This window comes from Eurosta solidaginis, chromosome 4 (genome assembly GCF_040869045.1).
Source record: "Eurosta solidaginis isolate ZX-2024a chromosome 4, ASM4086904v1, whole genome shotgun sequence".
NCBI classification, from domain to species: domain Eukaryota; kingdom Metazoa; phylum Arthropoda; class Insecta; order Diptera; family Tephritidae; genus Eurosta; species Eurosta solidaginis.
In genome coordinates, this window is record NC_090322.1 from 186,581,697 (window position 1) to 186,606,779 (window position 25,083).

General features: G+C 37.1%; 1 protein-coding gene across 17 annotated transcripts in view; it reads left to right on the forward strand.

Moving 5' to 3' along the window:
* Syx4 (Syntaxin 4) overlaps positions 1-25,083 on the forward strand; it is a 62,662-nt gene that overhangs the window by 31,598 nt on the left and 5,981 nt on the right. For 16 of the 17 annotated variants that reach the window (XM_067784196.1, XM_067784192.1, XM_067784184.1 and 13 more), the window contains 4 exons: positions 22,501-22,594; positions 22,685-22,927; positions 22,990-23,063; positions 23,126-23,263. In XM_067784196.1, coding sequence (XP_067640297.1) covers positions 22,501-22,594; positions 22,685-22,927; positions 22,990-23,063; positions 23,126-23,263 — 549 coding nt within the window. Of the gene's footprint in view, positions 1-22,500; positions 22,595-22,684; positions 22,928-22,989; positions 23,064-23,125; positions 23,303-23,376; positions 23,582-25,083 lie in introns of those variants that run through there. The other variant, XM_067784197.1, reaches the window with a different exon arrangement.

Below are 25,083 nucleotides of genomic sequence, written 5' to 3' on the forward strand. Positions count from 1 at the left end.
CTCTTGTGCTTCAATTTTAGATGTTATTTCTGACAACATTTCTGAGATACGTGTCTCCTGTGATTCAGTCTTCGCTGTTATACGTGTCTCTTGGGATTCCATCTGTGATGACATATACGTTTTCTGTTCTTCCAGTTGAGATGCCAGTTGAGATGTTATTTCTGTCTTTTGCGATTCCAGTTGGGATGCCAATTGCGATGACATTGATGCTACTGTCGATGTTTGTGCAGATATTGCAGCCAATATCATGTTCAAGTCTGTGCTGCTAATCGTCTGCGATGTTTCGTTTTTCTCTTCAATTTTCGTTGTCTCCTCGCCATCAAGATGAAAGACATACTCTTCCACATCAATTCCTTCTGCTTCCATTGCTTCTCGTAGCCGTGCCAGAAGTTCAAGTTTAACGCCGCTTGTATTCAATCCACGGCTCTCCAACTCCTTCTTCAGTTGCTGGATCTTCAATTCACTGAACTTTGCCATGTAAACTGAATTACCGCGCCTCTACATCTGTTGCCTTTTTTTCCTCGTTCGCATTTTTCCAGAATGTACTAGCATTGTCCATGAGCTCTCAGCTATAACTAAAATTGCACAATTTTATACATCTTTTAGGCGCTTCCAGAATCTACTAGTCCAGTAGCTCTCAAACTTCTCAGATATATGCATGTGTTCGCGCATTGACTCTCCGCTGCTCGTATTCGTACATGGTACATATGTGTAGACGCAATTATTTATTCGTTTATGTAGATACATAAAGATTGAATTATTGATGTGAATGTTTGTAGTTTATAGTCTCTCGCGCGCACATAGGCGTATAAGTAAATGCATCTGTGTGTGACATCTCTCTGGGCTGCATTATATATGTGTATACTTGATTTGATTATTAACGTAAATACTGCTTGGCATGGCCTTAGCATCGCCTTAGCGATGGGATAACTTAGTGATGCTAATATCCGTGACAATATTATAACGTTTCTGACTCTACCGTTTTATTAATTCGAGAGGGCGCCAAGAGTATGTAGGAAAGCCAAAAATTGCTTCGTTTTATCCCATATATGTGTCCCGCTCGATAAAACATGGAGGTGGCAAAACCGATGTGTGGGGATGATTTTCATACAATGTTACAGGTCCGCTATATTGGATAAAAGGGAATATGGATGCCAAATTGTAGGTAGAAATAATCGAGTCGGCTATGCTACACGCAGAATGGAAGATGCCGCTGAAATGGGTTTATCAACCCTAAGCATACCAGCAAGTTGGGCAAAAAATTGGTGTGTTTCAAAAGGACTTGAGGTCATGGACTGAGCCGGCCAAGTTGCCTATCCTTAACCCCATTTAGAATCTTTGGGCAGAGGTCAATTAAGCAGTAGGGCAAGATAATCCTTTTAATACGAAACAGCTGTGGTGTGTTGTTCAGAAAGCGTGGAAGGCCATTCCTCTCGACAAATGCAGGCGTTTGGTGAATTCTATGGCGAAGAGATGCGCAGCTGTATTATCCAAACGTCATTCGACAAAGTGGTAAAACTGTAAGCCATTTATTGTACCATTATAAAGTTTTAATTACTAAATACTGCTGTCAATAACACTGGTCTAAAAAAGCTAAATTTTTGTTTTCATTCAAAATAAATGCTTTGTTATTTTATTAATTTGGGGTCACTGAATACGAAAATATAAATCAAATTTTGAAGTTGGCTCTTATTTTAAAAATGTTGCTAGTATCGAAATATATGAATATATGTAAATCATTCATTTAAAAAAAGATATGTTCGTTATTTTTTAATAAACTTTCTACATGAAAATGCGTTTTTTAAAATACTACATATTCGTGTTCATCCTCTTACGTAGTCACTACGCATTCAAACACACTACGTAGGCAGACAGCCATTGATGTTTTTGGTTATTTCGAACAACTTTCCAGTAGAATTTTTCGGAATAGCATCGTTTAATCAAGTGAGTAATTTCGGGAGGGTTCCCCGAAATCTTCCGGGGTAATTTGTGAATGATTTCGTGATGTTGTGGGGACTCCCTCGTGGTTCTCCCTGTGGGATTTGGGAGTAATTTCGGAGACTCCCTTGGGATCCACCCAGGGTAATTTGGGGGTCAATTCGAGATGATTTGCAGCTATTTAGGGCTCCGTCCATCTAACTGTCTGAAGACTTGTTTTAATATGTTTTTTTGTAATAACTTTTATATGAAGGTGAGTACGGTAACGGTCTCGGGCGCAATACTTTTTCTCACCACAAGAAAGGCTTCTTCTGAAAATGGGCGAAATCGCTTATAAACCATGCCCACTTTTAAAATCTTAAATATTTCCCATAAATATAGTTCTTCGATATTTCACTAATCGTTGAACCTATCATCATTAATTTTGGTACTTGGGCGGTCTATATAAAGGTTACTCAAATTGCATGAAATTTTTCAAAGTGGGTTATATGAATATTGTCCACGTTGTAAAAGACTAAAATTAAACTAAGAAATAATCCTGATCATATTAATGCTTTCTTTTTTCCGTATTTTACAGTTCTTGGAGCTTGCGCTTTTTAAAAAATTCCAAGAAATACGTTGGCAATCAAGCTAAAATTAAATTTCTCCAACCTATCTAACCGTCGGTTGATATCTGCCAATATATGTGACCCGGTCTATGAAAAGGTGGCTTATGACTCAAAAAAGAAATTGCGAGAAACAGCTGTTAACAGCTGTTTTTTTTTGCGAGAAACTGCTGCAAAGAGCTGTTTTTTTTTTCTTATTTTTTTGAGTCATAAGCCACCTTTTCATAGACCTTCGATAAGTTGGTAACGCAGTTTCAAGTAAAACGCAATTTTCATGCTGAAAAATGTGGTCACATCTTAAACTCCTGGTTTAATTTGCTAATAAATCAAGAAGTATTTTTTCTTTGAGTGCAGTATCAATTGTATGTAATGTAATGTATGTAATGCAGTATCAATGTTGGCGGCCACCGTGGTGTGATGGTAGCGTGCTCCGCCTACCACACCGTATGCCCTGGGTTCACACCTCGGGCAAAGCAACATCAAAATTTTAGAAATAAGGTTTTTCAATTAGAAGAAAATTTCTCTAAGCGGGGTCGCCCCTCGGCAGTGTTTGGCAAGCTCTCCGGGTGTATTTCTGCCATGAAAAGCTCTCAGTGAAAACTCATCTGCCTTGCAGAGGCCGTTCGGAGTCGGCATAAAACATGTAGGTCCCATCCGGCTAATTTATAGGGAAAATCAATAGGAGCACGACGCAAATTGGAAGAGAAGCTCGGCCTTAGATCTCTTTGGAGGTTATCGCGCCTTACATTTATATTTTTAAGATGGTTTTAGAGAGTGTAGTAGAGAAATTTTACTTTGTATCGACTGCTGAGTGGAATGCCACCCTACCTCTACTGCCGCCTCGAAAAGGCCCTATCTCAGAAAACGTTTGAACAACGCCTTTTTCTAGAATGTTTCAACGCCCTGTTTGGGCTGAAAAACGCCCTCTCAGAATTTTTTTCATGAACACCCCAGCTAATATCAAAATGTATGAAAGTGTTTCTGCCATGAGAAGCTTTTCAGTGAAAATCTGAGATAAGGTGTTTTTGAAACGAATTCTGTAATGTGGCGTTATTTGAAAGTTTCCTGAGATAGGGCGTTTTCGGAACGGTTTTTATTAAAATTATGAAAGTGTTACACAAAAGGGTCGCGAAATACAAACTCCTTCATGCATTTCGGTATTATATTCCATTATATATACCAGATTATTTCCGAATAAATTTCAGATTTAATTTGCGGTGGTTTTCGAACTATTTCAAGATAGTTTTTAGGATTATATCGATATTATAAAGAACATTTTTCAGTAAACTTACCACTTATCTTTTCATCCAGTTTATTTTTTTTATATTTCTATCTCAAAACCACTCACACAATAACAACGCAAAAACACTCGCACAATAAAAACACTTTTAGCTGTTAATGCACAATTTTTTTTTTTTTTCAACTTTTACACAATGACGCACATAAATAGGCAAATTAAAAGTGAATAGATTTAAATAAGAGCCACCAGTTTGCTACGGGCTACGAGTAACTCGCTGGAAAGTAAAAAATTCATGCCGGATGGTTTCTATGAGGAAGGTTTGATTGATGGCCCCCTATATCTAAACATATTTTTGGGTTGTAGTCAGCTTGCGAAATCGTGAATTATTTATTAAATAAATACAATCATTAAAACAAACAGAAATACGTCAAGAAAATGTATAAACCCCATTTAAATGCATACACGTCACAAAGAAAAACCAGAAACTATATATGTACATCATGGTCGTATCATCCGGCGGAACCAACCGCCATTAAAAATATCAAATAATTGGCCAAAGTAACGAATTGACGACTCTTCTTAATCTATTCACAAATTAAAGTAGGTTTAAAAGCTAGTTACAGCAAATTTTCTATGAGCAATCGTTTCTTACTTCGGATAACCCGATGTTTCCTATGTGGAAGTTGCTGGTTTTGATTTTGTAAAATAAATGCATAAAAATACTTTCTATACATTTTCCTGGTGGATTTCTAATTGTATTAACCATTGTATCTAATTAATTAGTAAATTCTCTTACCAAGAAACCACAATTCTGCAAGGTGATGCACAGCATAAATATGCCATATCTACATAAGAGGCAAATAACAAGAACTCCACCAAAGAAAATATTCGGCAGCCATTTTTTTGTTTGCCAGCGATTCACTCGCCGCTCGTAGCAAACTTTTTGTCTGTTATTTAAACACTATATCCTTTTTCACTATGCGTGAATTTACATATTTAACTCTTTAAAATTTACAGAAAACAACGAATTGCGCGACGGAGGACGGAATGGAGACATGAGACGCGGGGTATCACTATAATTAATAATTTAGCATTATACCAAGCGATGCGCGTTAACGCGCGGTTTATGAAAAACTGTGGTAAATAAAGCTGTGGTGGGTAGTGTTGCCACGCATATATTTTTTTCGTACCATAAAGCTTACGAAAATGCTTTTGAAAGTACAATACTTCTTTTAATAATAAGAGACAAATGTTATTTATAACAATTCAATAAAGACATGAGAAGTTTTAAACATAAGTTCTCTTCACTGAATATATATGTAAGTGTTTGACAAAAGGCGGTCGCCGTGGTGTGAAGGTAACGTGCTCCGCCTACCACACCGAAGATTCTAAGTTCACACCCCGGGCAAAGCAACATTAAAATATTGGAAAGAAAGTTTTTTTCAATTAGAAGAAAATTTTTCTAAGCGGCGTCACCCCTCGGCAGTGTTTGGCAAGCACTCCGAGTGTAGTTCGGCCATGAAAAGCTCTCAGTGAAACCTCATCTGCCTTGCAGATGCCGTTCGGAGCCGGCATAAAACAAGTAGTTGCGACCCGCCAATTTGTAGGAAAAATTGAAAAAGAGCGCGACACAAATTGGAAGAGAAGCTCGGCCTTAAATCTCTTCGGTGGTTATCATGCATTTCATTTATTTATTTTATTTGACAAAATAAGAGCTACAATCTTATTTTATTACCTTCTTACTAATTTAGTATTATACAAACAAAGAGAAACTATTTAAGCTACAGTAAAAACAAAATTAAAATTTCCATATTGCGTTCAAAACATGTGTTTGTAAAAAAAACATACTGCGAAAATTATAATATTTTGCTGTATTTTCCTGCGCTTGTGTGCATTTGCCAGGCGTTGCCAGACGGATGGGACGGCTTAGTCCGAAAAGTGTCCCACGCTGAAATCATGTCTTCAGGACTATTTTAAATACAAAACTCTTCCAGTCGCATTCACACATGTTTTTTATGGCCCCACAAACTCCCTCATGCAATTTGATGCAAAACTTATAATGTTAAATCGACATTAGGCGACGCTGCGTAGTGGTAAAAAATATTAAACTTCAATCCCGTTAAGAGCGCGGTATTCAAACCAAAAGAAAAGCGAAAAGTCCATATCAAAAGAGATCAAGAAAGACTAGAAAAATAAAATAGTAACCACTTTCAAGAAAACTCACCACGCTTTCTCATACAAGGGTCGGCTAAGTACAATAGATAAAAGTTACTGTATATACATATGAGTTTTTTGAATGAAGTTTCCATTTCTATTTGAACACAAGTGTTCTGTTACTCTTGTTTATTGTATTTAGGCATTTTCAATTCAACGACAAATTTTTTTCGGATCCATTGCTGAGTCTGATTCTTGTGTCTTGCAGAGAAGTGACGCCGCTTCATAGAGAACAGGGAGATAAAAGAAATGTCAAAAATACTTCGCTACTACTATTTTTCATACAAGAAATAAATACAAGGAGCACGGCCCTAATTTCCTCGGAAGTAAGATTAGGTTAGGTTGAACTGACCGGTCCATGAGGACCTCACATAGACTGAATGAGTCCGTAGTATTACCAGAAGTTTGTTTTAATGACCAAACTTAAAAACCCTATGAAAAACCAGCCACTTGCTGCTTTTAGTTTTCTTAACTCGAGTTACGCTTTTTAATATATTGTCTCAGATATAATAGGTTCTTAAGAATTATAATCCATAATCATTTCGTACGTCTTTCAAGGTACTCGAATTTTATGCATTTTACTACTCTACGCAGGGCCAACTAACGGTTCTCTACCTTAAGTTCACATTCAAGGTTTTACATGAAACTTTAGGGAAGCGGTTTATGGCAGCCTAACTAAAATTTTAAGTCGAATGCTCAAAAAATTTGTAAATACTTTTTTAAAATAGGTCGGTCTACTATGGTATCTATGTGACAACATCTTAAAACAGGCTAGACTAACAATGAAATTTACATTTTAAACAATCAGGCTGAAGTTTATTTATTGATAAACTCTTATAAATATGCATACCCAGGGAAATAAAAGATGTATAGGTATATGCATTTGGCAAACATGCTAGTAGTACTCATTGGGTAAACAAAAAGTCAGCGAATACACCAGTTTACAACTACTTGGAATTTTCTGCCAGCTAGAAATTGAAAATTTTGAAGAATACTCTAGTACTCGAAGGAGAAAGAAATCTAAAATTTGTAAAAAGGTACTAAAATCTCAGTACAGAGAACGGTTAGTAAGTTGAGGTTTACCAAACTCCCTGCCTTCTGGATTATGAACTGACCAAGAATTCGCGGTGCGTCCGCCTCGTCTTAACTAGGATCATGAATAAGGCTTTGGGTCACCTTCGCTAAAATAGCCGTGTTTTTTTACACGTATATACGTCTACGTTTGCGCGTAAAAACGCTTATCCTCACTTAGATAATGCTTAGGAGACCCATCTAGCGGCAACTAGCTAACTCAAATGGAGTCCCATGCCGGAAAATAGCTGGTTGTTATATTAATATCTTATTTGACATTTAATTTTTGACGCAATACGATTTTAACATAAAGCCATGGAATTAAAAAAAGTATGTATATGTAATATGTCAGTTTGTGTCTATGTCGCCCTGCGAACTTGTGTAGTTCCGCCTTGACAACCAGCGTTGCCATATATTTTTTTCCCAAGTCGTCAGACGCCGCCCAAAAAATCGTCAAGAATCGTCATATCTATGGCAACAACCAATAACAACCAAAGTTGAGTTAGGACGAAGTTGGGTTATTACCAGGGGAAGTACGATTGTATTCGCCGGAAACCAAAATGAGATCGCCGGATTTCATTCAACAATATTAACTTTAAAAGAGCTCTTCTGAAAATTGTCTTTGATTGTTATTTTTTGTTGCCACATACAACATATAAAACCGTTTTCAATTCATTTCTTTATTTTATAAATAACAAAAACGTCTTAAAAGACAAATTTTGTATTACATACACAAGGTACTTTTTTTCAGTCATTTTAACAATTATTATTTTTTTCTCTTTGAGCTCGAATATCCTCCTATATCATTTTAGTTTCTTATTTATACATTTTCGCGTTCATTTTTTAGCATATTTATTTGCGGTTCAATATTATGACAGGAAAATTTATTCAATTTTAAATAATCTTGGGCTAGCAATATCCCTTTTTTTAATGTATCAGATTCCAGACGGTTTCGGATTTTTGTTTTGTTTAAATTTATTTTAGAAAAATTCGTTCTACATTCGCTGAAGAGTGTGGCAAGCACATTAGATCTGCAACGAATGCACATAAATTAGGAAAAGCGTATGTAGAGTCAGGTCTTTTGATAGTAGAAGTAGTTTTCCAAAAAACTTCTGGACGAACCTTAGAAATGTCTTCAAAATAGAGGAACTGCGGCATTTGTGGTATAGCGTTTAGTTTTTGGGTAATTTTGGCCTAACCAAAAGTCCAATTCACCTCTTTTTCGTCACATTTTGTTTTGTGAAATATCATCTATAGCGTATCATAAGTTGTATACGACGAACAGTTTACAATTTATAAGACGAAATTCAGGTGAGCCTGAAATGCCGCTTCCCCAAAAATTGGCGGGTAATGTGATATGCAAACGTAGGTTAATTTGGTATAATATACCATTTAACTCGAATAATAACCACATCAGTTTTACTAAAGAAAATATTAAATAACTTCTTTTAAAATTTACTAATTTTATTAATAGAAGATAAATAACTTGTCAAAAGATAAAATAAAATGCCTCCTTGGCCCCTTCATATTAAAAAAGAATAAACTATTGGAAATATAAAATTGCTTCAAAACTTCAATTTGTGCAAGTCTCGCAAATAAAAATATTAAATTTTTTATGGGAATGCAGACGTTATGAGCCCAAACCGTATTGCACTGTAAACAAGCACTCCATTCTGATATATTTCTTTCGTCCTTCCATAACTTTTCGCAAAAGGAACAACTCCGTCTGAACGCATTTCAACAAAATCCCCTTGGTTCAATTCTGCGTAGACCACGCTTACTTCCGAGTCACTGGTTAATTCTTTACACTCAGCTTTTATAGCTTTTGCTGCTGGTTTTTTGAAGGTTCCTTTTCTTTTTTAATTTTTGGCTTCACTTATTCCCGGATCTTCCAAATGCTTTCTTCCAACTGATTCTTATATGGTGATTCTGTTAATACTGTCGCTTTTGACTTTCTTCCTCTTCCGGTAGCAACTGGTTTTCTAATCTTTGGAAATGGTGAAATCTACCATGGTGAAAAGATTCCTTTACTGGTTGATGCCACAGGTTCTGGAGAAGTCACTCGATTTGTATTAGACGTCGGTGAAGTAAGAATACGTCCAGTCTCCGAAGTTGCATTGTTTTGCTCGGAAACTTCAGAGTTTTCGACAGTTACGTGCTCATACATATCATTTGCAGCAATATAGTCTGCATCAGTAAAAATATTTCGATCGAATGGGTATATACCAGTACATCTAAAACCGTTAACTGCAACCAGGCCGGTCTGAACCTTATAATACGTTTTGGAAAAGATACCCAACTAAATCGAATTTAACTTTTCGTCCATTTTCTCTCATAAAAATCTTTAATTCGTTACTGTAATAAGTCTTGAGTGGGCTCATGAATGCTCTGCCTAGCGATCGCATTTTATGAGTGAAATGCGGAGGCAATGATATCATCACCACTCCGTTTTCACGAGCTAAGTTGATCACTTCAATATTTATTACTGTAATGCCCATCTAAAATCAACATTATTGGATCTATTTTTTGGTGTTTCAATATTTAAAATAAATCTTACATAGAAGGCAGGCTTAAATCGTCATTTTTCATTACAAAATCGTCCAAGCGCCATTCTAGTTGAAAATCGTCAAAATGACGACGGCGTCGTTAATCTGTCAACACTGTTGACGACTTCATAATGATATCACTCAGAGAGCCTTGGCGAGTGTGCTCTTCCGTGACATCCATGCAGCTTGGTGAACCACTTTATGCTGGAATTCGGTACTAAACTTAATAATATTCGAGTCATCGATCAGCCTTTTTCAATTGCAAAATGGGAAATTGAATTGATCATACAATCGTAGATAAGATTTTACAATAAGACGAGGCAAGAAAATGTTATTGTTATTGTTTTTGTTATTGCATAAGAACACAATGTTGATTGGCTTCTAATTTAAACGAATTTGCGTCATTTTTACAACAAGTTTCTACACATATGTGTACAAATATATGTAAATACTACATATCTGAGCATCTTCATATAAGCGGATACCCCGTAGCAAATCAACATATCATAGCCGCTATGAAAACCAACTGTGAAGCAACGTGCTATCGCATATTACCTACTAGGGCGGGTCGATTTACAAATCGCTCATTGCTCTGTGAAAATCATATTCTAGGGATCAAAATAAGAAACTTTGCCGAAGGAACCATACCTCTAAAACGAATTCTTATGTCCCCCCCCCCCCCCCCCCCTTGGGTCGAAGTTTTGGGTAGGGGCAATTTCAATTCTACCTGCTGTGTCTTGTGGTGGCTTAAAAAAAGCAACACAAGCAATTTTACGATCTGCAATTGTGTCACAGTGATACCTTCATTTTTTAAAACGGTTGAATAAAAAACACACAACTATGTTTACGACATGCAAATGCATCACAGTGATGCCTTGGTTTTAAAAGGGGGTTTTAAAAACGCTAATTTCTAATAATTTTTTTTTTTTTATTTCTTTTCTATTACTAAGTTAAGTTCATTTTTTCATTTACATATGTTCTGACTAAATAAATTTGTAAAGAGAAAAATAAACTCCAAAAAGAAAAAACATAGGCATTTCAAAGTGGGATTTTTCAAAATTTGCCCCTACGACCCAAAGGGGGGGACATCAGAATTCGTTTTAGAGGTATGGTTCCTTCGGCAAAGTTTCTTATTTTGATCCCTAGAATATGATTTTCACAGAGCAATGGGCGATTTTCTTGCCTCCCCACAAATCGACCCGGCCTATTACCTACGTATTTATAGAAGTCGGGATGTCAATTGCCAGCGTTTGTACTGATAGTCTCAATGTTGTTGAAAATAGGCCAAAAATTGCAATGCAATCATGAAAAGGGGAAACAGTTTAAATACCGGCAAGCAAAGTGGATAATTAATCGGTTTTCCTGAGGTCGAGTTCAAGGCGTGATGCCGGAAAAAAACCAAATTGATTTAAGGAAATCAGCGTACGTCTTCAAAAACTTTGAATTTTAGTGGGTACAAGTTTGGTCATTTCAGATTGGTATTTTGACGATTTCTGATCACTAATAGTAGACTGGGATTTTTATACTCAGCGTGCTTTGCACACAGATTATATTAACTTTGATTGGATAACGGTTGCTTTTACAGATATAAAGGAATCGAGATAGATATAGACTTCCATATATCAAAATCATCTGTCCATTAACACGATAACTTGAGTAAATATTGAGATATTTTCACCCAATTTGGTACACGAGCTTATCTGGACCCAGAACAGATTGGTATTGAAAATGAGCGAAATCGGATGATAACCACGCCCACTTTTTATATATATAACATTTTTGAAAACACAAAAAAACTTATTATTTAGTAAATAATACACCTAGAATGTTGAAATCTGACGTGTGGACTGATATTGAGACTCTTGCCCACTTGTGATAAACTCAATTTTACAAATATAATTAATCAAAAATCGTTAAACCTATCGTAACAAAATTCAGCAGAGAGGTTGCCTTTACTGTAAGGAATGCTTTGAAGAAAAATTAACGAAATCGGTTAAGGACCACGGCCACTTTTATATAAAAGATTTTAAAAAGGGTCGTGGACGAAGAAAATAAACTATAACTTTGCAAAAAAGAGCTTTATATCAATGGTATTTCATTTCCCAAGTGTATTAATAACAATAAATAGGAAAAACTTCAAATTTCAAAAAATGGGTGTGGCACCGCCCCTTTTATGACTAAGCAATTTTCTATTTCGGGAGCCATAACTGAAAGAAAAACAAGTAAGGAAGGTTAAGTTCGGGTGTAACCGAACATTACATACTCAGTTGAGAGCTATGGTCACAACATAAGGGAAACTAACCATGTAAGGCATTAAAGAGCATTTTACGACGGAGTGGCCGCCTTTTCGAGATATCGCCATAAAGGTGGACCAGGGGTGACTCTAGAATCCGTTTGTATGATATGGGTATCAAATGAAAGGTCTTAATGAGTATTTTAAAAGGGAGTAATCCTTAGTTCCATAGGTGGAAGCCGTTTCGAGATATCGCCATAAAGGTGGACCAGGGGTGACCCTAGAATTTGTTTGTACAATATGGGTATCAAAAGAAAGGTGTTAATGAGTATTTTAAAAGGGAGTAATCCTTAGTTCCATAGGTGGACGCCGTTTCGAGATATCGCCACAAAGGTGGACCAGGGGTGACCCTAGAATTTGTTGTACAATATGGACATCAAACGAAAGGTGTTAATGAGTATTTTAAAAGGGAGTGGGCCTTAGTTCTATAGGTGGACGCCGTTTCGAAATATCGCCATAAAGGTGGACCAGGGGTGACTCTAGAATGTGCTTGTACGATATGGGTATCAAATTAAAGGTATTAATGAGTATTTTAAAAGGGAGTAATCCTTAGTTCCATAGGTGGACGCCGTTTCGAGACATCGCCATAAAGGTGGACCAGCGGTGACCCTAGAATTTGTTTGTACAATATGGGTATCAAAAGAAAGGTGTTAATGAGTATTTTAAAAGGGAGTGTGCCTTAGTTCTACAGGTGCACGCCGTTTCGAAATATCGCCATAAAGGTGGACCAGGGGTGACTCTAGAATGTGTTTGTACGATATGGGTATCAAATTAAAGGTATTAATGAGGGTTTTAAAAGGGAGTGGTGGTTGTTGTATAGGTGGTCGCCTTTTCGAGATATCGCCATAAAGGTGGACCAGGGGTGACTCTAGAATGCGTTTGTACGATATGGGTATCAAATGAAAGGTCTTAATGAGTATTTTAAAAGGGAGTAATCCTTAGTTCCATAGGTGGACGCCGTTTCGAGACATCGCCATAAAGGTGGACCAGCGGTGACCCTAGAATTTGTTTGTACAATATGGGTATCAAAAGAAAGGCGTTAATGAGTATTTTAAAAGGGAGTGTGCCTTAGTTCTATAGGTGCACGCCGTTTCGAAATATCGCCATAAAGGTGGACCAGGGGTGACTCTAGAATGTGTTTGTACGATATGGGTATCAAATTAAAGGTATTAATGAGGATTTTAAAAGGGAGTGTTGGTTGTTGTATAGGTGGTCGCCTTTTCGAGATATCGCCATAAAGGTGGACCAGGGGTGACTCTAGAATGCGTTTGTACGATATGGGTATCAAACGAAAGGTGTTAATGAGTATTTTAAAAGCGAGTAATCCTTAGTTCCATAGGTGGACGCCGTTTCGAGATATCGCCATAAAGGTGGACCAGGGGTGACCCTAGAATTTGTTTGTACAATATGGGCATCAAACGAAAGGTGTTAATGAGTATTTTAAAAGGGAGTGGGCCTTAGTTCTATAGGTGGACGCATTTTCGAGATATCGCCATAAAGGTGGACCAGGGATGACCCTAGAATTTGTTTGTACAGTATGGGTATCAAAAGAAAGGTGTTAATGAGTATTTTAAAAGGAAGTAATCCTTAGTTCCATAGGTGGACGCCGTCTCGAGATATCGCCATAAAGGTGGAGCAGGGGTGACCCTAGAATTTGTTTGTACAATATGGGTATCAAAAGAAAGGTGTTAATGAGTATTTTAAAAGGGAGTAATCCTTAGTTCCATAGGTGGACGCCGTTTCGAGATACCGCCATAAAGGTGGACCAGGGGTGACTCTAGAATTCGTTTGTTCAATATGGGTATCAAATGAAAGGTGTTAATGAGTATTCTTAAAAGGGAGTGGGCCTTCGTTCTATAGGTGTTCGGCTTTTCGAGATATCGCCATAAAGGTGGACCAGGGGTGACTTTAGAAAATGTTTGTACGATATGGGTATCAAATGAAAGGTGTTAATGAGTATTTTAAAAGGGCGTGGGGCTTAGTTCTACAGGTGGACGCCTTTTCGAGATATCGCCATAAAGGTGGACCAGGGGTGACTCTAGAATGTGTTTGTACGATATGGGTATCAAATTAAAGGTATTAATGAGAGTTTTAAAAGGGAGTGGTGGTAGTTGTATATGTGAAGGCGTTTTCTAGATATCGACCAAAATGTGGACAAGGGTAACCCAGAACATCATCTGTTGGATACCGCTAATTTATTTATATATGTAATACCTGCCAAGATTTTAAGGGTTTTTTATTTCGCCCTGCAGAACTTTTTCATTTTCTTCTACTTAATATGTTAGGTGTCACAACCATTTTGTAAAGTTTTTTCTAAAGTTATATTTCGCATCAATAAACCAATCCAATTACCTCACCATGTTTCATCCCTTTTTTCGTATTTGGTATAGAATTATGGCATTTTTTTCACTTTTCGTAGTTTTCGATATCGAAAAAGTGGGCGTGGTCATTGTCGGATTTCGTTCATTTTTCATATCAAGATAAAGTGAGTTCAAGTAAGTACGTGAACTAATTTCGTTAAAGATATGTCGATTTTTGCTCAAGTTATCGTGTTAACGGCCATGCGGAAGGACAGACGAACAACTGTGTATAAAAACTGGGCGTGGCATCAACCGATTTTGCCCGTTTTCACAGAAAACATTTAGCATCATAAAATCTATGCCCCTACCAAATTTCAAAAGGATTGGTTAATTTTTGTTCGACTTATGCCGTTAAAAGTATCCTAGACAAATTAAATGAAAAAGGGCGGAGCCACGCCCATTTTGAAATTTTCTTTTATTTTTGTATTTTGTTGCACCATATCATTACTGGAGTTGAATGTTGACATAATTTACTTATATACTGTAAAGATATTAAATTTTTTGTTAAAATTTTACTTAAAAAAAAAATTTTTTTTAAAGTGGGCGTGGTCCTTCTCCGATTTTGCTAATTTTTATTAGGCGTACATATAGTAATAGGAGTAACGTCCCTGCTAAATTTCATCATGATATCTTCAACGACTGACAAACTACAGCTTGCAAAAGTTTTAAATTACCTTCTTTTAAAAGTGGGCGGTGCCACGCCCATTGTCCAAAATTTTACTAATTTTCTATTCTGCGTCATAAATTCAACTCATCATCTCATGATATCTTCAACGACTGACAAACTACAGCTTGCAAAAGTTTTAAATTACCTTCTTTTAAAGTGGGCGGTGCCACGCCCATTGTCCAAAATTTTACTAATTTTCTATTCTGTGTCATAAATTCAACTCATCTACCAAGTTTCGTCGCTTTATCTGTATTTGGTAATGAATTATCGCACTTTTTCGGTTTTTCGAAATTTTCGATATCGAAAAAGTGGGCGTGGTTATAGTCCAATATCGTTTAAATAGCGATCTGAGATGAGTGCTCAGGAACCTACATATAAAATTTCATCAAGATACCTCAAAATTTACTCAAGTTATCGTGTTAACGGACGGACGGACGGACGGACGGACATGGCTCAATCAAATTTTTTTTCGATCCTGATTATTTTGATATATGGAAGTCTATATCTATCTCGATTCCTTTATATATGTACAACCAACCGTTATCCAATCAAACTTAATATACCCTGTGAGCTCTGCTCAACTGAGTATAATTAACGGATCGTAATAAAATTGGGTACAAAAATTTTCCCTATAGCAGGAAATATTTTTAGAAAAAAATGAACGAGATCGGTTAAAGACTACGCCCACTTTTATATAAAAGATTTTTAAAAGGGTCGTAGACGAAAATAATAAGTTGAATCTTAGCGAAAAATAGTTTTGTACCATTTCCCAACGTTTCTGGAGCCATAATTCCACAAAAAATTAAGTGCGCATGTATGCCTTTTAAAAGGAAATATTTTCATGTTTGGTTTTAATGGTATGTAAATAATTAATTATTATATTAATTTCTTGTAAAATATACAATTTACAAAAATAACAATCTTGGTCTTGAAGACAAGAAATTAATATAATGGAAATATTTTCAGTAAAAATGGACTAAATTGGTTAAATCGCCTTCTTTTATATAAAAGATTTTGTAAAAGTGCGTAGATGCAGGTAATAAGCTATTTCTATTAAAATTTGGGAAATTTCGTTAATAACCGTGCCCTTTTTTTTTTGTAATAACGCTTTTTGCTTTTGGCACTTGTGTTTATTGTTCTGTTATATGTTTATTTTAAAATAAACAATAGGGAAATCCCGATATCTGAAGGAAAACTGCATTATTACCCGCTCAAGGTCGTTAGTGTTAGCCTCTGTATCCTTTTTGCTTCTTTCAAACGAAAATTTGTTCCGAAAAGAACCATAGGTATATGTATTATTGCGCAGCCTTGTAACACTATTAAGCACACAAAACAAACAACAACAGCATTTCAAGTGTACAGCTGGGTATGTAATGTTCGGTTCACCCGAACTTAGACTTCCTTACTTGTTTCTGGCTAGTTTTGTTGTGTCTTTGCAGTGAAAGTATGCAATTAGGAGCGTATGTGCTAAGTATATATGCATATATGTATATAATCTCTCAATTGGATAGAGCTTTGAGAATTAATTTAAAGTGCTAAAAATATTCGAATACACATTTCTCCGAAATCGTACTTTGTAACTTCTATTGTGCCAACAGACATCTTGATTCATTGATTTAAAGCATGCTTGACAATTAGCATTCATTCCACAATATGAAATACATATGTATACTGCGAAGTATGGGCGTTTACAGTGTTTTTTTTTTTTTTGTAAATTTACGAAAAATCGTTTCAATATTCCTAATTTTTGTTGGCCGAGCCGACAATTTGTGGTGTGCCACTTGATTTTTAAAATAGTCCCACAAATTGGCGAGACCTACATGTTTCATGCAAAACTTTTCATGGTTTTATTACATTCTGATGGATTGCCAAACCACGGCTGAGGGGCGACATCGTTTAGAACAAAAGTAGCCGTTGGTAGTACAGGCGAAACCGTACGGTAACCGTTTAAAATGTCTTATTTTCCAAAACCGAAACAGTAATAAGAGATAAACTTGTTCCCGCTTGAATAAGAGCCCAACTAGATTCGTAATTAATCTCAATCATCTATCCTTAGATATATTTATTGGGAAATTAACAATCCACTGTCTCGAAAGCTGGACGAAATTAAACCGGTACAAACACATACATAGCCTATAATTATTTTAAATAACGAAACCAAAACTGGAATAGAAACACTTGGCAAAAATCAAAGGTATGGAACACTAGGATTCCCTGTTACACAAATCATGACTTGGTATGCTTTAAAGTACATTACCTTTATACCATGGCGTTCGCTTGTTCCTGCACGGGCTTGTTGAAAAACAGACGGTCCAGGTGACAGCTTAGAGTCGCACAACCTATTATCGGAGACTTTAGTGGGTTTGTTAGAAGTTTTGATATCTGTCTCTAAGCGCGGGTTCTTGATTTATTTGATATATATAAAAAAATAAAATTTCAAAATATGTAATGTGATTCTTAATTTAGAATGTATCGAAATATCGGAGGTAACGTTCCTTGCACCTGGTATAGTAAACTACTTAGAAGTTGAGTGATGGAAACAATCAATTCAATTGTAAGTGGACAGAAGAATTAGGTTGACATATTTTATTTAAGTTTTTTTTTCTTATCAGTACAATAAATAATTGGGTCAATCCAACGAAAATGACAGTCAAAGTGAAGCAGATGTTTTAATTCTCTGGGAATCCAGTTTTGTTAAGTGTTTTTTTTTTTTTTGTTTAATCAAAGATTAAACAAATATTTTCATCGAAACAGTAAGTTCAAATTTATTCACAAATTATGTGCTTCCAATGTGACTTCTGCCAACCGGCATGTTCTTCTAGTCCTTTTCGGTTGATATTTTCGCCCAAGCCTGCGCGATACAACTTCAAAACTTCTTTAAGGACTAGTTTACTTATAATGTTAGTCAAAGTCTATGATTCAAACTGTCACACCCGTCACTTTGGAATACCCCATCTACATATTCATGGTATCATATCAAGTTTTGGCATAAGAGTGTGCAAAGTATATCGTAGGTAATTGCTAATTGCCAAGCTCCGAAAAGTAATTGTTTCAATCGAAATTTATTTTTGTTTGGACATTTGATAAAATTTCAATTAGTGGCTATAATAATGACCTTTTTTACATGGACGAGGTCGTTTAAAAAAAACAGAAAGACGTTGGTAGTATTAACTTTCTGCAGCGTTGGTACGAAACTCTGATTCGGATTCCCAAGCGTCTGGTTTCAATTTCATGTGTTTTGAGACAGAATTTTTATGGAAACCGATCAGTAAAAAGGCATTGTATCAATGGGTAGGCGAGTAACTTGCATTAGAAATCGTTTTTCTTTTCGTCACACTTTGCTTTACATTTGTATTATTTAATTAGACATCCTCTTTATATAAAATTAGGTGTGTTTCATGGACACTTCTTCGACTTTCGAATACGGCTCCGATTCCAATGAAATAATTTGAGAAATCCAAGTCTGAATCCGTTAAATTTACTACCGTAACATCCAAAACTTCCAACAAGTCAACATTGTAAGCCAAAGTCTATACAAAGTTAATATGGACTTCAAACTGGAATATTTCCTTCTTGGTGTCTTTTTTACCAGGAATTTTATGGATAACTTCCTTTCTCACAATTTATTATAAACACGCTCTTTTAGTACCTAAAAAGGTAGTTCGGCAATAAAGCTCTTGATAATCGACCATTTGAATAATCGATTTATCGATTAGCAAAAGTTGTTTAGTAATATAATCGATTATCATTAATCGACTAGTTGCTCGCATTCGATTAGTGGCAAATTCAACTATTCAAATAGTTTTTTTGCTGCAATTTTTCAATCAGTTTTGCTCTTGTGGTAGTATTGTAAGCCATCTATTTTTAACACGCTTTTATTGGTTTGGCCTGTATGTAATGGAATCTTTGAGTTTAATTTTCACCGGTTTCTAGAAGTCTGATTAACTTGAAACTTTGCATGCGTATCAAGGACCGATGACAATGCATTAATGTGGTGGTGTGGTGACATAAGGTGAACGGCCATAAGGTCAATTGGCCTTATTATCGCTTTGAATGGCCATAAGTTTGATTGCAACTTTGCACACGCATCAAGGCTCGATGACAATGCATTAATGTGATGGTGCGGTGACATAAGGTCAACGGCCATAAGGTCAATTGGCCTTATTATCACTTTGAATGGCCATAAGTTTGGTTGAAACTTTGCACACGTATCAAGGCTCGATGACAATGCATTAATGTGATGGTGCGGTGACGTAAGGTCAACGGCCATATGGTCAATTGGCCTCATTACCACTTTGAATGGCCATAAGTTTGATTGAAACTTTGTACACGTATCAAGGCTCGATGACAATGCATTAATGTGATGGTATGGTGACATAAGGCCAACGGCCACAAGGTCAATTGGCGTTATTACCACTTTGAATGGCCATACGTTTGATTGAAACTTTGCACACGTATCAAGGCTCAATGACAATGAAATAATGCACATAATTCGAAGAAAGCATTTATTAATGATAGAAGGGGATGAATGGCACATCTACGAAAGATCATACTGGAGCCCTTTTTAACACGATTTTATTAGCTTGGCCTGTATCTATCTATGTATCCATGTATGTATGTTACGGAATCTGGAGTGGAGCCGAGAGCCCCGGTAATGCAGAGCTCCGAACTCCTTTTCACCTTTTGATGCATTTTAAGATAGGTACTTTTAGTTAGTGCAGGTCACCAGACCAAGGCACCATAAAGAAGAATCGGGCGCACAATGGCTGTGTAAATCCAGTAGGTCACCTTAGGGGAGAATCCCCAGGAGGTGCCAATTGCCCTCTTGCAGGTGAACAGCTCTGCTGCTGCCTTCTTGGATCGCTCCACTATATGGTCACTCCATAATAGCTTCCTATCCAGAATGACTCCCAAATACTTGACTTGATCGCTAAAGGTTAAGAACGTACCCCAAATTCTTGGCGGTGTAAGATTTGGTACTTTGTATCTCCTCGTGAAGAGGACAAGCTCGGTTTTATCCGGGTTGACTTCCAAATCTGTGGCGGGTTGTACTCCTGGAGCAGCTCCAGGATGTCAGCTGGGTCCGTTGGCGTCACTGCAACCCATGCTCTAGCCCTTGGTCGTGAGGGGATATCACGCGCCTCCACTACCTTGAGGCGCGCGCCCGGATATACCTCCCCTATCAGCGTGACGGCGGCCCTATATAGGCTTACCGACCTGTCGTAGTCACAGGCAATTAGCTTGACATTGCTCTGGAACCACCCTGTATCGGTGTAAGATAGCGGTGGACCAGGGTTGCTTTTCTTAATCTTAACGGCCACCGTAGCGAGTGCGGCCCCTCGATCCACTTCCACTGTTGTTTCGGGATCCTGCCATCTTCGCTGCTCTCGTCTATAATACCAATGATCTGCCGACCCTTGGCAATTTCGGCGAAAGACCGCGTCCAGCCCCCCTGCGTCTTGGCCCTTTTCGGTGCCGTGTGGTTGGATTCATCCATGGACCGCTGGCATTCCGAGGTTTCATCACTCTCGACTAAAACTTTTAAAATTACTTGAACTAAAAAATTAAAAATAAATAACAGTTTAAAAAAACTAAAAAAACATGCTTTTATAGCTAACCGAACTAAAAAATAGAAAATAATTTTCAATTAAAAAGGGTTTGTATAACAGTAGTAGAAGGTCAAACAATCATTTGTAGTTAATTACCTCAAAATAAAATTTTAATAAAATTTAAGTTATTAACAGAATAATTTAATTCACAGTAAAAAGCGTGGGGTGCTTGATATTCAATGTTACAATCATTCTATTGGCAACTATATGAGAGGAAAGATATGAAATGTAGTCAAATGCACCCTACGTTTTTTACTGTGAATTAAATTATTATGTTAATAACTTAAATTTTATTATAATTTTATTTTGAGGTGATTAACTATAAATGATTGTTTGACCTTCTACTACTGTTATATAAACTCTTTTTAATTGAAAATTATTTTCTATTTTTTAGTTCGGTTAGCTATAAAAGCGTGTTTTTTTGGTTCTTTAAACTGTTATTTATTCAAATGCACCATGGAACTTTTCTATTGACGTAAGCCTATTGGCAAACCCTGAGGGCTCTTTCCCAGAATAGTGCACCTCTTTAAAATATGGTAGTCAAGCCTTTCGTATTCTAAGAAGTGTTGTTCACTGCATCTAATAAATAGAAACCGTGCATTACAAAGACATGTGGATATCGTGAGGGAGAACGTAATTTCGGCTGTAAGTAGGCTACGAGACGCGGGATAAAGTCTTTGCAACAATGGTCACTCCAGCATAGCAAGTTAGATTACTGTGTGCCAGTTTCTGTACCGGTGTTAGCTCGCCCCTCAAACATATACTCCCGAGGAATAATTGGGGGAGGAACTAAATTGGGGCAGGGGCTGATGAACATCTTAACGTATCTATGCGAACTGCATGTAAAGCGTGGGAGAAGTATTCAGTTTGAAACTGGAAATCAGGCGGATACTTATGCTGCCTGACCACGGCACCATATTCCAAGCGGAGGTCCCTAATCGGTGTATCATGTGTTAAGAAGTTTAATATCTACTCGGTGGGTCAGGTTGCTGTCAAAATTCTGGGCACAAAAACTGTGTGGTCGATAGTTGTCATGAGCCTGAACAAACTCTTTGTCGCATCGAGCTAATTTTGCAATACATCCGGCTTAGTCACACCCCTGGCAAAATTGTCATGCGGATGTGAATGACAGTAGAGGCTTAGACGCCGCTGTCCGTCACATCGAGCCAATTTTGCGATCCAAATAATATGGGAAAAAGGCATAGCGACATACATAGCAAAATGTGTCACTTAGGTCTCTCAAACCAAACTGGTAAGCGAAAGAGGATGCTAATAAGGACTTTAAAACATGGCTGGCAACTTGGAGTCAACTTCTGGAAAGGTGGGCCTCTGGAGAATATCAGCTATGTTAGTTACATCGATGTTGGGACTTGAAGGCATCTAGGGACTTAACCAGACTTTGTGATATCTCGATATACATAGATATATACGAAACCGGAGAGAAAGTATCGAGGATCGAAGTAGGTGTTTAGCGGAAGTATAAAGTTGCTACGCACAATTCATTTAACGATTAGATCTAAGAGTCGCTCTTAGTTAATGTTGAAATCACCACCGATCATAAAAGTTTTGAAGAGGCAGTCTACAACCAGTTACAAATAAAAATTTGGTCGAAGCAGGAGAGCAATATTGAGGCGGAGAGGAGGGCATAGGGCTGTGAAATGGGTGAACGAGGCAACAGAGAATATGAAAGCAGCGAAAGCTGAGTAATCAGAATCACCTTGATTTAAACACGCTATCAGTTGCGAAGTGAAGTATAATTGTACTACTCCCAAAGTAATCTGATAAAGAACATTTTGCATTACTGAATATTGGGGTTATTTATTCGACAATTTAATGATTCGAACGTTTGAAGAAGGTGTAAAATAAGCGGAGTTTCACTAAATTCTTTACAATATTATGCACCATCAGTTACTTATACATTCGCCAATTAAATTAAATTGTTTCTCTTTTATTCCAGTATTCTGAGATTCGAGTACAATTGGCACAAATTTCCGCTAATTTAGAGACAATGAATCGGATGGTGCAAACAATAAATATACGCAATTTTAATGGTAAGAAGAAAAAATATTCTTTGGAAAATATGATGCAAATAAGACAAAATTAACCTAATTATGTATGTATATAACAAAACTCCCACATAGAGAAGGAAATGGATGAGCTGCGTACTCAAAATCTCAAAATGGGCAATCAGCTTATGAACAAATTTAAAGAATTCAAAGCGAATATGCCGGCTGATAATGATTTCACATTGGAGGCACGCATGAAGCGAACTCTATTCTATGGGCTCTATCAGAGTTATATACAAATCTGGACACGCAATGAAGAATTTTTGCAGTTGTATGAGCGTAAGCTGAAGAAGAATCTGGAAATGCATTCCAAAATTAGTAAGAAACAAATGCTTATTAATAAATTTTATAATTCCAAATTAATGCTCTCTTTTATTAAGTGAATTGCAATTCCACCGAGGAAGAAATTGAAGAACTGATAGCAAATAAGACAACAAATCTCTTCGTCGGTAATGTAAGGCAACGATTTTTATGATCTCAATAAGTATTAAATTAATTTATTTCATATATATGCAGATTCTGGAAGAAACTGAAAATGAAAGACGCACGCTTCGTGATTTAATGGATCGCTTCAATGAATTGAAAAAATTGGAAAAATCTATTGAAGATGTTCATGCGTTATTCCTGCGTATCCAAACACTCGTAATGGAGCAGGTGCATAGAATAATAAATAGATTTATGATATACATAGCGGTATTAACAAAAGTTCATTGCTGACCAGAATATTAAAACAAACAAATTGTTTCTATATTATCGCAATATTTAAGGTTTGGGCTCTGCCAAATTTTTCTCAGGGAAAACAAGTAAGGAAGGCTAATTTCTGGTGTAAACGAACATTACATACTCAGCTGAGAGCTTTGGAGACAAAATAAGGGAAAATCACCATTTAGCAAAATGAACCTAGGGTATCCCTGGAATGTGTTTGTATGACATGGGATTCAAATGGAAGGTATTAAAGAGTATTTTAAAAGGGAGTGGGCCATAGTTCTATAGGTGGACGCCATTTGGGGATATCGCCATAAAGGTGGACAGAGGTCGCTCTAGAATGTGTTTGTACGATATGGGTATCAAATTGTTATGTTCTGTATCTCTTTATTGAAAGAATTATATAATGTGACTACTAGATATGATATAGATTTATCGATAACAAAGTTACCGAGATGTTATAATTACTTAACCCTACATGAATACATAACATTTTTCCCCCTTCTAAGTTGTTGGTGAAAATATAACCTTCGGCTTACGTACTCTCGTTGATCGCCGTGGTGTTTGTTTGGCTTCTACCTCTGGTGGAACTATTACTGGGTCATCAGGTTGTGAAGGTGCCCCTAACGGTAGTTGCTCTTGTCGATCGTTTGATTCATTTCTATTAGGTGAAGCTCTACTTGCTTCGCGGATATCATTTTCTGTGTTCGTACTCTCTCAGCTCGGAATGGAATAGCTATATATGGTTTACTATCTTCGCTCCCCGGAGTGTGACTTGGCTCTGTTCTTTCACTCATTCACTCTCGTGTAGCCGTTGTTCACTTGCATGTAGTTTCCTTCGCTGTTGGTGCTTTGCATGTAGTTCCCTTCGTCCTCTCTGTAACTTGGTTGTTGGGTGCTTGGTGCACCGGCAGCCCGTATTTGGTTTACATACCTCTTGTAGTACTTGTTGTTGAATAAGACCTCGTAGTACAGATCACCCATGCGCTTTATTACCATACCGCGCAGCCACTTGTTCTGCTGTGGATTTCCCGAAAGGAAATACACCGAATCGCCAGTTGCTAATTCGCGACACCCGTCTTCTTGTTGGATGAACTGTTTTGCCGACACTCGCTCGTTTACGTTTTCGGGTCGAATCAAATCTAGGCGCGTGCGTAGTCGTCGCCCTAAAAACAGTTTTGCTGGGAATTCGCCTGTTGTACTGTGTGGAGCATTTTTGTATTGTCGTAAGAACTCATTTATATTTTGTTTTAACGTTCTCGTTGTGGTCCCCATCGCTTTTAAGGCATTTTTCACCGTTTTCACATTGCGTTCCGCTTGACCGTTTGTGGCTGGGTGATAAGGGGCCGTAGTTATATGGTATTTTACGCCTACTTGGCTTAAGAATTCTTTGAACTCCGCAGACTTGAAATTCGTTCCGTTGTCAGAAACTAGTACTTCCGGGACCCCATACGCAGCAAATACGTCATCCAGCAGGGCAGTTGTAGCGGTTGAGGTCATTATTTTGGTAGTCTTGACTTCGAGCCACTTGGAGTAAGCGTCGGTGATAATGAGCAGCATCATACCTTCGACACGTCCTGCGTAGTCGATGTGAATTCATTCCCATGGACCTTTTGGGTACTCCAAATGATGGTTGGTGATCTTCGGTGGTTTATTCGCATTTTGTGCGCAACATTCTAATGATTTAGCCGAATTCTCGATGTCTTTATCGATACCTGGCCAGTATATAAAAGAACATGCGATGCTTTTCATTTTAACAACACCCAGGT